Below are 15365 nucleotides of genomic sequence, written 5' to 3' on the forward strand. Positions count from 1 at the left end.
CTGCACCACTGTAAACTCTCGAGTGTAGTCAAAGCCAAAGAGTTCAAGTTAAAATAACACCCTTAAAGGAAAACTCCAGTGATCAGCTCACAGATGCTGTAGTCACAGGCACCTATCAAAGATAGATCCTCCTCCTTCAGGTCAGACCCTTATGAAATATGGATATATTTCCGTGTGTGCTTCATTTACACAACAGGATGATAAAAGCATCAAAATTACAGCCTTTACTAACCTTGTTTGATGCAGGAGAAGTCTATAATCCAGCTTTCATCCCAAAACATCTTTTGCTTCTGGTATTGAAACCACTGCAGAAAGCATAACAGGCCAAATTCATTCCTGGGGCAACTCTATTGGCTTCAGTGGAGTTGCACTAGGGATGAGGGTAGCCAATAAATGATTAGTTGTATGGATATTTTCAACTAGAAAATCTACAGGTGTCTGAACAAGAATCACCATTTTAGCCTCCATCCTCTCTCAACGTCTTACTGACTGACTTAGAAGTAATGGATCTGGATCGAACACCAAAATACAAACATCAGTAATTCTGAAGACTAAAGAACATGACATTTTGTAGTGGACAGTCTGATAGTTTCAGTCCATGTTTGCATTTTTGTGCATTGCACTTAGAACCCAGCTGTTACCCAGCGATGTGGTGAACATCACTTCACATCTTGGAAACATCCAATGTGTAAACAAATGTCATTCCCCCCTGCCCCCCACCCCAGATAAGCAGCAGTTACTGGTCATACAGTATGTGACAATCAACATCAGGCCCCAGAGCAGCAAATTAGATGATACATTATTACACAAAGTACTGTATCTTGCATAACATTAGATGGGAAACTGTCACTATGTTATAAATAAGATGTATGTCTAATAACTGATATACCAAAAAGCTGTCAAGTACAATAAACCCATTTTATACAAGCACATGCTTGTCTGTAGATCAGAGTTGCAGGTTAGCTATGATAAAACAACAAGACACTTTAAACACAAATATTAGATGGTCAGCATTTTGCCATCCATCTAATATTACCTTCAACAGCACGCATTGTATGGACGACAAGTAACAAAAACCCAATTAACACAAGAGTTCTTGTGACATCTTGGGAAGTGGTGACAGAATTTTGGGAGAGCTCTGGGCCTGATTCCAAGCCCAGAAAATCAATGGGAGTCTTTCCACTGATTTCAATCGGCCTATGCTTTCAGGAAAAGGAGATGTATTTTCATGTGCAAGGACCATAATCAAACAAAGATGATAGGACTGATTCAATACCCACTGAATTAAGTGGGATCCTTTCATTGACTTTAATGGGGCTGGATCAGAGCATCTAAGAGAGAGGATCATTGGAGCATTATGATCTTGCTGAAAACTGGATACAAGTGACCTTTCCAGCTCTCTTTGTAAAAACAAGTTTATATGTGGACTAAGCAACAAGCAGCAGAGAATGCTAAGTAGCATCTACCTGCAGAAGCTAGGTAGATGCTACTTAGCATGCACTCCAGGATAAGAGGAAAAACAATATAGTCCCTGCAAAACAAAGAATATCTGAGACAATAGGTAAATTGGGTTTATTCTGGAGACTCACAGCCAATACATGTATAAGTGAGAAGGGGGCTAGCTGTTTCCCTAACTGGTATGATGACTTTAAAGGTATCCACGGAAATCTGGTTGTAGGAGCTTGATTGAACTCCAGCCTGTCTTGCAAAGAAGTGGGAAATGGAAGGTGAAGTTGCCTGATGTGTATTATGTTGGAAGATCCTCAATAAAAATGTTTGAGTAACAAACCGACATTGAATCAACATATGGGGTCAGATCCTTCTGGTGGACCTGAGCAATGCCTATTTGCACCACCAGGAGAACTGGCCCACTGTAATGGGTTTAGGAAATCTCAAGAAGCTCATCTAGTTGCAATAGTTCAAGGGTCCAATGCTGTACTCCACATACCGACCCTCCCACTGTGATAAGAGTTTTGTCCAAGGAAGGCATGCAGGATCAAGTCTACTTTATGTTAATACATTTGATATTGAAACATGTAAAAAGGCTTAACAGCTGTGTAACTGATACTTTTCTTTTATTTAATTAATTCATTACATTGGGGTGTTTTATCTTAGAAAGTAAAATATTCCAGTGCCCACCAGAGACTCTGGACACATTTACACAGAACAATTATTTCCTTCCATGAAAATGCCCTTCAGAAAAGTAGTCACAACTCTCCAGTTCCCATCCAGTCTCTCAATGCTCTTCCCAGCAATCTCTCCCTTGCCTCTAGAAAAAGCTGGCAAGAACAAAGAGGTTTTGCATCGTAACTGGAAAGGTAACAGATCTGGGCTGTGGCAATCTGAAGCAGGAAGCTAATTCCACAGTTTTATCTAATTATATGGCCTTCAGCATGGTAGTATCTAAGTGTCTCTCAGGGCTGTGACTTTAGATTTATTCTCACAAGAGCTCTATGAAGTAGGTACCTATTATCCCTATTTCACAAGTAGGGAAGTGAGGCACACAGAGACTGTGACTTGCCCAAGTTCGCATAGGAAGTATATGATAGAAGGAGGAACTGAATCCCAACCCAGTGCCTTAACCGTAAGATCATCCTTCTTCCCCTGAGCAAGAGCATTCTGTCTTCATTCCCTTGCAATTAACCGGGAGGTGTTAGATTGAGCGCTCCAGATATCTCAACCACAGCAGTGTGACATGAGGAGAGAAGTGATCCTTGCCATAACAAAGAGCCCGTGCTCTTATGGGTTAAAACCAAGCAAGTTATCCATAATGTACACAATCAATACCATGACTATACATCTGAAAATATTTCCTTGGCAACAGCTTTCCATAATGTTCAGAAATTAATTTATGTACCTTCAGATACAGAGGAATCTATATGAATGCAAACAATAGAAGGGCCTATTCTGCAGAAATATAGTAAAAGAGTAAGTAAAAATAATACATCATCTTTTATTTATCCAGCTCTTTTCATCCCAAAGGATCACAAAGCATTTTCCTTATATTGATCTATCCTTCTATACACATACACATACACTCCTTTCTGTATTCCCCCAGTGAGTCTGTTATAAACTACTAAACAAAACCCAAGGTTTGGAAACTGACTGGATCTCCTAAATTGAAGAGAGGCACCAGCTGGTGTTAGGATGTACAGTCAGGCATGCCAAGGATCATTACAGAGAAGGGGTGATTCTAGCTGTCAGCCCCTTGTGAGTCATTCCCCAACAATGTGGGCCTGCTCTAAACTATACCAGGACTGGTGTAGAATGGGCCCCAGAATTAAGATGCAAGTTTTCCTCCCATTTCTCTTCTTCCCCCTTGGATCTACCCAGGGGATTCTGTGTGTAGCAGAGAACCTATTTTTATGCTTATAAAGAGCTGTGTTGTAAACAATAAAATAATGGAGAAACCATGATGGAAATAAAAGAAGAGAAAGGAGATTTCATTTGACACTTACCACTATTGTCAGAATGAAGCCAGCACAGACTAAACATACTGGTAAGGCAATTGCTATCCTGGCATCAGCTGTCAGTGGGCATTCCCTACAGTCAGCTGGACACGTGGAACAGCCTTCATCATCTTCACAAACACCATCTCCGCAGACTGGACAAAAAGGGGTGTAGAGAGCAAAATACTTGAAAATAGCTCTATCCACTCTTAGGACTCAATTCAGTAACAAATACATATGGCTCCTGAGCTGGGGATCCCCATGAGAGGCCACAGAATATCTGAAAAAACAGGTTTTGAGGAATTCTAGGATCTTTGTGCTGCAGTTGAAAGATGTAGATTTTAACTGTAATCTAGGGACCCAAAAAATACACTGACCTTAGACTAACTGTGGACATCAGTGCTTTTGCCGTGTTATTGCAGATGGGTTGCTTGGTTGTTACCTTTTGTCTGTTTATTTCTCGTTGCCTGTCTTGCCTGTTTAGACTGTATGTTCTTGAAGACAGGGACTGTCCCTTACTCTGTATGCTCAGCCTAGCCCTTGGGAGACCTAGGGGTCAGGAGAACAGAAAACCATCTTTTCCCCCTTTCCTTTCAATCAGCAGGACTGGTATTCACTAGTCTGAATAACTTCAGGCAAAATGAACAAACCAGCCCATGCTAGGAGGTGTTTCAAACAAAAGGTCATGAAAATTAGAACCGATATCAGATGTAATGTAATCTAAATGTAAGTGTCTCTGTTTGAGAAGCCAAACATCAGCAAATGATGACAAAGTTGAAAAGTATCCCTGAAAGACATGATTTTTACAGATGAGATGTTCAAAGAGATGAAAGGTAGGTAATAGCTGTCTGTTTTGTTTTGTAGGCAATAAGGCCAAAGGCAAATGGTAACTTTATTAAAAAAATCACTGTTTTCTCATTTCATTTACTAAAACATAATCCCAGTGGGAATTTCTTTAGATACTTTAGAGTGAAAGTCAATGGCAAAACTTCCATTAATTCCAATGGGGTCTGTATTTCACCCACGGATCTTCACTATTAAAATTCTGTACCTCAGGCCACGTCCACACTACCCGCCGGATCGGCGGGTAGTGATTGATCTATCGGGGATTGATTTATCGCATCTAGTGTGGACGCAAAGTAAGTGATTCTAAGTCGATCTAAGATACGTCGACTTCAGCTACGCTATTCTCGTAGCTGAAGTTGCGTATCTTAGATAGATCCCCCCCCAGTGTAGACCAGGCCTCAGATTGTCAAGCAAGAGAAGACTTAGTGCCACTGAGATGAGTGAAAGCACAGATCTCCTAACTACCAAAATGTTTTGGAAAAAAATTGGTAATAATTCTGCCTGCTTCAGTTCTATTCCATTGTAATCTGGGTTCCAGTACCATGCCCATCATTGAGGTCTCTGAATGCCCAACAATGATATTGAAATGAACACAAGAGCACTACATTGGGCAGTGTTTTTGAGGTTTATATGAACAGTTGCACCAGGCTCAAGGATCACTTGTGTTTGCACGTTAGCTGTGATGCCTCAGGCTAGCCTGCTGATGTCTGGTGATGAATGTCCATATACTGGAAAGAGACCATGTGGTAGAACAGTTTTGCATCCCTATGACACCCCAATAAGCCTTGTAGTGCCTGAAGCTGCTGGTTCTGGTATTTGATTTCAGCTGTTTGACCAAGTGCAGCCTTTTACGATTCTCATTTCCTACACAGGCAACGAGAAGCTGGAGAAACTTTAGAGATTTCAAATGAAAAAGAATTGTAGAAACATTTGATGGGAAATATTCACTTGTAAAGGGGCTATGAGTGCTTTTTCTAGCCTATCAATACAATTGGAAGGTCTGTGTAATTTCTGTTTAACATACGAGAAGTCTTTATTTCATACCATACCTACTGCAGGGAGCACAGTGGTTTTGGCTTCCAGAGCAACTTGCATTTTCCCAACCCTGATGTGTGCGATGAGAGAGGTCACACCCACATGAACCAAAACTACCTGCCAAACAAACAGCCATTGCTTTAAATTTCATACATTGGACTTTTTTCATCACCAATAATCTAATCTCCTTTCCCCTAGATTTATTATTTCACCTTCTTCCTATTCGCAGGCAATAGAGGTCTTATAATTTTCCCGTCAGCCCATGTAGTAACATGATCAATTGTCTCCAAACCTCATGAGATATTGTTACCAGAATGGATGCTAAATGGCCGCTCAAGACCTCTGTCTCTCCATGAGGGAATCTGTAACTCCACCCAACCCTACTGCAGCACATGCAATTCTGTTGAATAGGTCAGCCTCTGGGAGAGGCAAAGTCTATGTTCTTCCAAGGCTTTTGGGGGGCAGCTAGTCTCAGCTATTTCCATAAATGTTTTTGATACATGTTGGCAACCCTCACGGAACTGTCATGAAGTGAGTGAAATGAGACAAGCAGAAGTACAATCCAGTCCTTTGGAAACAAGATGCTAGGTGCACTCAGTTCCCAGTAACATCAGATGGGAGCTGAAAGCACTCAGCACCTCGCAGTATCAGGCCTTTATCCTGCAGCCTTTATATGCACATAACTCTAAATGAAATAAGTGAGCGGATTTCCTATATAAGGACTGCAGGATCTGGCCTGCTAGTTAAAAGTTCTAGAGCATAGTATGCCGTAAATGTACTATACCTTGGCAGTCCAGTTTGCCTGACTCATTTTGCCAGCTGTAGATAAGGTGTGAGTAAATATCTGGCCGTCATCCGGAATCCATGGACCACATATTCCACCTTTCCCCTTTACCAAACAGAGCAGTTATTTCAATAGATAATAAAACAAGGAAAATTCCAGGCCTTAATACTCTTAAATTTACTAGTCTTTGGGGGCCTTGTGCTTTATTCAATAACTAGCAACGTATTATTCATTATGACAATGCTCAATCATAATGACACTATTGTGTGCCAAAATAAAACACAAACAAATAGAAGGGAGCACCTGGATTGACAGTCCGGTTTAAAATTCCACAAAACTCTCACTCACTTAAAGTCCATGAGCCATATTCTGTCCTCATCTCATTTAGGCACCTAAATCTGGAGTAACTCTATTGAAGTTAATGGAGTTATTCTGTATTTATTTCACTGTAACTAAAAGTAGAATTTCATCCACAATTTTTTATTCTCTACATGGTAGATTCACTGCAGCTCTGCTTTTGACAACTATGGGGTATGGCGTTTCTTTCATGAAAATTCCTATTTCCAGAGCATTTCTCATTAAGATTGAATAAACTTTTAATTTCCCAGCAGCTGCAGCCACTGAGAATTATAATGGCTGTCTGAGGATCATGGGTTTTTAAATGGCATAATCCTGATTGCTAAATTTCAGATATGTATTCACGCATTTCTGTTCATGCACTTTAAAATACAGTACACAAAAAAGAAATGGATTGCTCATGCTAGCTGAGGTAAAACCGACCTGAAAAGATGACACCATATTGAAAGCTCCTGCTTAATGGAAAGAGCTTTATTTGTAACTATCCATTCAGTAGCATGAGCCCTCTTTCCTACAGCAATTTTGCTCTACGAGGGCTATTTTATAGAGGCTTGCCTTGTCTAAGCAGGAAAGCTCAAAAATATTTCAAACTTTAAAAGTGAGAGGCTGGGTGGTGCCTTTGCGCTAGAATCACTCACAGATCTCACCCTCCCCACAGGGATCTGGGGGTAGAACACCTCCACAACAGCGTACCCTCTCTCTTCCCACAGAGGGTGGTGTGTGGACACAGGAGTGATACTGAGGGCCGTGGCAGCCAGTGGGCAGACTGAGGGAGGACTGGGCATGCTGCATATTGTGCCGTGCCGTGCCAGTGGAGATTCCAGCCAAAAGATTACACAGCCACAGGCTGGATGATATTTCTGTAGCCCCCTTCCCTCAAGGGGAAGTTCTGAGGTCAGCTGGGGAATCCCTAACAGAGTGGCTCCAATGGAGCTGTGCTGGCAAGGAGCAGAGTCACAGCTGCTGTGGAGGCACAGGGGCCTTGATGCAGCTGGGTGAGATGAACATGATTTGTGAGCTAGACATGTGCTTTCCCCTGCCAAGCCTTCTCTCCTGCTGAAAGAATACATTAAAAATGTCATGAGAGGAATCTTGTAGAACTTCCTGTCCTTCCTGGTCCTATGGGTACTATCTGGCCCGCTGTAAACACAAACAGACTAAACTGTCCTAACACGTCATTCTGGTGCTACCATTTTAAATATGTTAAGTACACAAAGTGAAGAGGAACAGACTGTCCCCCTCTGCAATTTAGCACAAACACCCACCTTGACTTCCGTGAGCCAGGATTTCACCCAGTATGTTTGAATACAGGTACTCTAACAGAGTCCAGAAGAAATGGATGGATTCTGCTTCCAGTGCAAAGTCAGCCATCAGGAGCTTATTGTCTGGCCTTTGAATGCTTTTCTACCTTGATCAGATATGATAAAACCAGTTCATATAGGGCCCAACTCTGCAAGTCACTGAGCAACTCCCATTGATTTTAATGGAAACTGCTGGATGTTCACAACTTCTGGAAATCAGGCTCTTTGTTTTGGTCTCTAGCAGCCTGCTCCAAAGCCTGCTGAAATCAATGGAAGTCCTTCTGTTGGCTTTAATGAACTTTGGATCAGGCCCTAATATGGACTTAGGGGCCTAATTTTAGGCCCGCATTTTTCATTATTTTGACCCTGGCTATTAAAGTGTCTCATCTAGCATGCAGAACAGACACCCAGTTGTACTAACCATGAACGCCAAAGGGCAGGAGTGGATGTTGGCATGATGGACACAGCAGTTCTCTCCATTTGCATCTTTCCAATTGGAAGGGCACTCTTGTTCTTCACAGAACTTCTTGGCTGCTGCAGCATTGCTAACCATTTTTTTTAAATACAAAGATAATTTTATATTAATTTCTCATTCCTAAAAATTTTTAACGGACGTGTAATGAAGTCCTGTTCTTTACACTGCATAGATATACACAGCAGGAGACACATTGGTATTTCTTTATGTTTTTTTGCTGTGTGTGGAAATAGCCCCACAGCGATGGATCTCTGCTATCAACTGGGCCATCATCTGGCCCCAGGCAGAAAAGGTCTGGCAGCTGTTAATCCTCCAGCAGCTGCCAACACTCAACCTGGCCCTCCACCCTGACAACACTACCAGATGGGGGATCTTGGCCGCACAACCCTGGCTCAGATCCTAATGCCACTTCTGATAATGTCCATCTTACTTATAGTCTCTGTACCATCTCAAATGAGTGATTGTCTCTCTGAACTTCAGGGCATTCCATTGTAAACATTCTTTACTTCAAAACAACATAACTGATTGTTTTCAAGTGTGGCTTACTTTGTAGATATGACTGAGACTTAAAATCTAAAGACTTTATATAGTGTTCTGTTACTGGATTCAAAGCTCTATTTAAAAAACCCCAGTTTTTATCCTATTGCAAATTGTATTAACTGACAAGTAATTAGTACGGTTATAAAAGGAGAATACATTTTAAAGGGACAGAGTTAAGGTTCACCTAGGGTAAATTTTTCAAGAGTGTCTTAAGGGCAGATTTACAAAGGGGTTTAGGCACCTAAAGATGCAGTTAGGTGGCTAGTAGGATTCATAAAAGTGCTGAAGCAGGAAGGCACCTAACTCACATTGACTTCCCCTAGCTCCTAACTTGGAGTTAGGTGCCTGAAAAGTGCTTAGGTACTTTTGAAAATCCCACTAGCCACCTATCTGTGTTTTCAGGCACCTAAATACTTTTGAAAATCTGGCCTTTGTGCATTTTTTAACATTTTACCCCTAAACTCTAAGATCTCCATTCAGCGAAGCGCTTAAGTACTTGTCTCATTTTGGGCCCAATCCAAAGCCCCAGGAAGTCTATAGAATGACTCCTGTTGACTCCAATGGCTTGGGATCAGGTACTTTAAGCAAGGTAGCATCCCACTGATGCTAATCAGACTACTTCCCTATTTAAAAAGAGGCGTCTCGTTGAGTTGGTGCCTAAAGGTCCTGTCTTTGAGTGTTTGATACCTGTGTGTATTATTAATGCATTCAGAGTGAGATTTTTCAAGCGTTCCTAAATGATTTAGGAGCACAAGTCCCATTGGAAAGACTGTAGCAATAATCCTATTTCCAACTATTGAAGAAAGTTTATTTTATGGCTATGTCATCACAATGCTATAATTTACTGCTATGACATTATAGCTATGAATATTTTTGGGAAAATGTAAGAATAGTTACTAAAGTTTATGCAAAAGCCCTCAGTACCCACATGAACGAAATACAACTTCATGATTAAAGCCACCTATACTGTCAAAATTCCTCCCCACCTAACAATCTTGAATATCAGCTTTAAATATTAAAGAACATAAAAAAAATATTTCTCTGAAGAACTACTTTCACAAATCGGATCTTGTAAAAATGAGCACGTAGGAGGGCACGGGAACATTTTCTGTGTAATCTGAATTTTTGCATTTACCATCTTTTTTAACCCATCAAATACCTAAAAACAACATAGAAAATGGTGAAATGAGGTAAAGGCCCCAATCCTACATTGCTCTGCATGGATCACAGTACATGACTGGGGCCTAAATATACATCTCAGTGATCCAATGTCACAAGCTGCTTAGCTTTTATACTTGTCTTTACAATGGCATCATGTTAATCCCTCGATTTTGCCTTATTATACAAAGTTACGTTTTTAGAAATTTCTGTAAGTGTGTTGATTTAGATACATTAGGAAAATTCTGGCCCCATTGAAGTCAATCGGAAATTTGTCATTGACTTCATCAGGCACATGCCTGGGTCCATACTGTAGTTAATGTGTGTGTTGTGCATTAACAATTATTATTGGTATTATTATTCATATTGAGACCTATAGGCCACAACCAAGTTGGGTCCCAGTGTGCTAGACACTGAACAAACATATCCATGCCCCAGTGATCTCAGAATGTAAAAGGTAAAACGTAACAGTGGGATGAAACAAGCAGTCTGGGTTGAGGATGGGAGAGATGAATAACAAATATAATAGCCTGTGCACCACCCAACTATTCAGCAGCAGTGATTATTATTATTATTATTATTATTAATACAAATTATTATTTATAGTACCATAGCATGTTTGAGCCCCAGTCATGGACCAACACCCCATTGTACTAGGCACTGTACAAACACAGAACAAAAAGGTCGTCCCTGCTCCAGAGAACTTACAATATAAATACGAGACAAGAAACAGCAGATGGACACAGAGAACACAAAGGGGGAGTACAAGTAAACAATGAGACAATATTGGTCAACGTGATCGGCAGTGGTCTCATTACACCAGTGGCCTACCCATTCCCAGGAGCTTAATCCATTGACACCTTGTCTACACACAAACCTGCACCAGGAAGTGGTACCTGTGAGAGAGGATTCCGTTTTGCACAGCATAGTGGTAAAAGTGATCTGAAGCAAAGACTGCATAAGTTACATTGAAGAATTCCCCACTCATAGCCTTTTCTGGAGGTCTCTGGACCCAGGCCATCTCAAGACCTAGAAATAACACACAATTATGGGTCAACATGTTTGGTTTAACTTACTACAACTACATGCAACTGGACAGATTGTTCTGGAGCAGAAATCCAATTAAAATGTAAATGTTTTCACAAATATTCTTCCTGTCATTACTGCTAGTCAAAGGATTTCCCCATGTATAGTGTACAGGTAGTTCCAAAATAACACCTATTGGAGAAGAATTGTTGTTTTTTTTTAAAATTCCCTACAGTGTGCAAGCTAACTAATCAGAGCACTTGGAAATTTAGGACCAAACCCTACTCATTTTGCTCAGGTGGGCCTGATCCTCTTCTGACTTGTATCAATTTCACTCCAATGTTACGCAGCTGACTGCAGTGCAGTTATTCCTGATTTACACTGTTTTCCTGCTAGTAACAGTTAAGAACATAAGAACGGCCATACTGGCTCAGACCAAAGGTCCATCTAGCCCGGTATCCTGTCTTCCGACAGTGGCCAATACCAGACGCCCGTCCCCTGTCGCCCATTCCCATTGATGAATGAACCTATCCTCCATGAACTTATCTAGTTCTTTTTTGAACCCTGTTATAGTCTTGGCCTTCACAACATCCTCTGACAATGAGTTCCACAGGTTGACTGTGCATTGTGTGAAGAAATACTTCCTTTTGTTTGTTTTAAATCTGCTGCCTACTAATTTCATTTGGTGACCCCTAGTTCTTGTGTTATGAGAAGTAGTAAACAGCACTTCCTTACTTACTTTCTCCACACCAGTCATGATTTTATAGACCTCTATCATATCTCCCCTTAGTCTCTTTTCCAAGCTGAAAAGTCCTAGTCTTATTAAGCTCTTCGCTATGTCAAGCCATAAATACAGTCCTCCTTTCTCAAGAGAGTATATCATTGAACAAAGTATAGGAATCAGTACACACAGAACTAATTCCTGAAAACGCTTAATCACATGAGTAGTCTTTACTTAAGCAAGTAGTCTTTTTAAACATGACTACTCATGTGAGTAAGGGTTACTATTAGTAGTGATTTCCTTTTCCTTGTAATTAAATGTGATTAGAACTTCTCTTCTATTACACTAGAGTTTTCCTTTATCAGAATATTCTTCACTTGGATATCACGTGGTGATCAAAATGATTTGTTTCTGCACATAATTTCCTTTTCAGATATAAAAAGGTTAATTATAAAAGAAACAATCCTTTTGGGTCAATAGCATTAGAGGAACAATCATAACAAATCACTAAAAGGTAAAATAATTGTTTAGGTTGAGAGTATTTCATGGCAGCTAGGTGAGAGGTCAAAATAGATTTCTTAGAGCAAAAGGCTTTATTTCCTTGAAAAGGATTCACAACAGCAGCAAATCCCTTTATCTAAGTCTATTCACTAATAGATACATATGCATAACAAAGAACTAATGTTTGTTTCTGATTTATAGCAATAAGAGCCATAATATGTGTCTCTAGCTCAGATTTCATCTGCATCTAGATACTGATAAAGGTATTTTACATAAACTGTATAAAGCTTAAAGATCATTCTAAAATTGGTTACAAAGTGCACATATTTGTGTAATTGTATTATTCATCAGATTAGGGGGAAACAAAACTCTAGCAACCCTCCCCTTCCTTCCCTTTGTTTCCTATTATATTAATTTTGCATTTTGGTTCACTGGTAACTTTGTTTCAAGAACATCAATTGCATTAGTAAGCAGCGGTTTTAATTGTGGATAACAGAGACGTAAAATACACCAGGGTAGAGAACATCCAGTTTATAGTCAATACTCTTTGAACTTCACCATTTGATCTGAACTTTGAGGCAATGTTAACATTATGATGTTACATTCTGAGCGTGAGCCTTCAGTTTGTACCCAGACTTCAATGGAAGTTTTACCAGTTTATAGCTTGTAGGATTGGGTCTTGTTATTTCTCTTTGCAGCAGTATGTCAGAAGTTGTTGCATTTCATCCTAACCTTTTCCAGCATTTACATAACTGTTTATTTGCATTCATCATTTCAATTCTTATGTCTGATTACTCCTAAACTCTTTAAAAAAACACTTTGAGTTTCAGATATCAAACAAGTAGCCTTTACATTTCTGATTCTTTTGCACTAGAAACTCATCTTTCAAAGTATTATTCGTAGGTGTATAAAGATCTAAGATTCATTATTTGTGTCTATTGAATAGAAGTTGAGGTGGGGGGAATCAAAGCATTAAAATACATATGGAGAGGCTCCACTTTTTGACTTAGTGTTTAAATAAATCCCATCCAATCTGAAATAGGCATGGTAAAATTGAAGCAAGTACTAAATACAGTCTGGCTGCAATGCAGGGCTCATTGTTTGTTTTGTTTAGGCTGCTTTAGTTTTTTCTAATGTCAAACAAAATTCCTTGCTTGAAGACAATGATTTCATTCTTTTTTAATCATCCTAATTATGTTCCCTTTGGAACAGATGAGCTCCAGACAAATATTTATTCTGAAGTGCATGTGTGCTGGCCACTTTCCTTGATTTAATTCATCTGGAAAGTGATGTTGCTGCTGACTGAAATATTTTCCACTAGGTTTGAGACCTGAGATGTATTAGGAATTATTCTGATTACTTAAATTTTCACATTCTCATCCATTTCCTTAGCGGGCAGAGATGATCTTCCCTGAGCAACTGTGGAACCCACTCACCTCCACAGTCAAGCATGTTATACTCATCTGGTTTTTCCAGGGGCCAGCAATCATAGTCGCTGTTATCCAGGTCGTGCCACCCATCCACTAATATCACCTGCCATGGAAAAAACCATACCAATAATCCTGTAAAACAGAGGAATTTTGGTCTACAAAGTCTGGTTTCTTAAAATAGAAAGTCTTTCCAACTTTCTGGACCAAAGATCACAGCCAGGAAGAACCTAAATGCTCAGAAACTAGATTACAGGTTCATTATACTCCCATATGGCCCCCCAGAAATTATTTCTAAAACAATAAGAGAAACTCAGCTAATCCAGTTGTGCTCTGGGTTTAAACAGAGCTCAGCTTGTGTGCTTTTTAAATGTCACTCTCCAGCCAAATCTTCTCTTCCTTCCCTTTTTAATTTTAAATCATTTTTATATAAAATAGCCTTAATAAAATAAATATAAACATGTTTTATAACATGTAAAAGTTATACTGAATTTTTTTTAGAATCTCTTTTTTCTTAATAGTATTTTATTAATGCATACTATGTTCTATTAATAAAAGTAGAATATATTAATCACAAATGATAGGACACAAAGTATATAGCAGAAAAACAGCAGGATATATTATAAGATATATTATACTTTGTAAACAAGAATAGAATAGTCTGCTTTTTTCTAGGTATTAGTAAAAGAATATGATAGAACATGTTCTAATGTATTCTGCTATTCTATATATTGGAAGAATAGAATGAAATATAATATGATATATTCTTCTTATGTATTCTATTATATTCTGCATATTAGTAAAACAGTAAATAGAATACAATATAGTCTTCTAATGTATTCTCTAATGATTGTTCCATACATTTAGTGGAATAGAATGCAACATATTCTCCCAATTATTCTCCTATATATTAGCAGAATAGAATATTTTCTTCCAATAGATTCTGCCATTTGTCTTCTGCATACGAGTGGAGGAGAGTAGAACCAATTGTTCCTATCTATATTAGTGAAATAGAATATATTTGGAAAAAATCCGTATTTAAGAAGTAGTAATAGCAACCACTGCAATACAATATCATTAATTTCTTGACTATGCATGATATAGGAGCAGGATCTATGCAGTTTACCTACCAGTAAACTGAGGAGGCTTCGGAGCCCAGGGGCAGGTGTTTTGGCAGCTCCCATGGTCCCAAATAGGTATCAAGCCCAGTTAACTTCAGGGCTGCTGCTGCTGTAGCTCATCTGGGTTCTCCCCTCCCCACAGGTTTCCAGCCAGCCAGGGTTGATCACAGCTCTAGCTGCTGCAGTTATTTGTCCTCCTTCCTTTCCCCTTCCCTTTGTGCGCTGGGAATCTCCCCACTATCCCTAGCAAAGCACCTGTGAGGAGGCACCAGATTGTCATCTCAGCCACAGAGCAGCTCCCCTCCAAACGCCCAGGCGCTGAGGGAAGGGTTTTCCCTCCCCTCAGCGCCGGGAAGGAACAGGAGTGTGAAGATTTTACCCCTCGCCCATGTGGCTCCTGACCCTTAGGTCTTCTCTGTTCCCTGTTGGGAACTTTCCCCGAAGGGCGGCTAAAACAGTTGCAGAAAAATGCAGGCTGGGTCTGGGGTAAAATGGATTCATAGATTCTAAGCACAGAAGGGAGCATTCTGACCTAGTCTCACCTCCTGTATAACCCCGGCCATAGAATTCCACCCAGTTACCCCTGCATTCAGCATGATAACTTGTGTTTGATTGCTAACACAC

At 39.9% G+C, this 15365-nt stretch overlaps 1 protein-coding gene across 1 annotated transcript in view; it reads right to left on the reverse strand.

Moving 5' to 3' along the window:
* The window catches only part of LOC119856320 (atrial natriuretic peptide receptor 2-like), a 41603-nt gene extending 26799 nt beyond the window's left edge, over positions 1-14804 (reverse strand). The window contains exons 1-6 of the mRNA XM_043515473.1: positions 14751-14804; positions 13630-13726; positions 10823-10974; positions 5345-5447; positions 3459-3604; positions 233-305 (exon numbers count right to left, since the gene is read on the reverse strand). Coding sequence (XP_043371408.1) covers positions 233-305; positions 3459-3604; positions 5345-5447; positions 10823-10974; positions 13630-13726; positions 14751-14804 — 625 coding nt within the window. The remainder of the gene's footprint in view (positions 1-232; positions 306-3458; positions 3605-5344; positions 5448-10822; positions 10975-13629; positions 13727-14750) is intronic.
* Positions 14805-15365: the final 561 nt, after the last annotated feature.

The sequence above is a fragment of the Dermochelys coriacea genome, chromosome 5, assembly GCF_009764565.3.
Source record: "Dermochelys coriacea isolate rDerCor1 chromosome 5, rDerCor1.pri.v4, whole genome shotgun sequence".
NCBI classification, from domain to species: Eukaryota; Metazoa; Chordata; order Testudines; family Dermochelyidae; genus Dermochelys; species Dermochelys coriacea.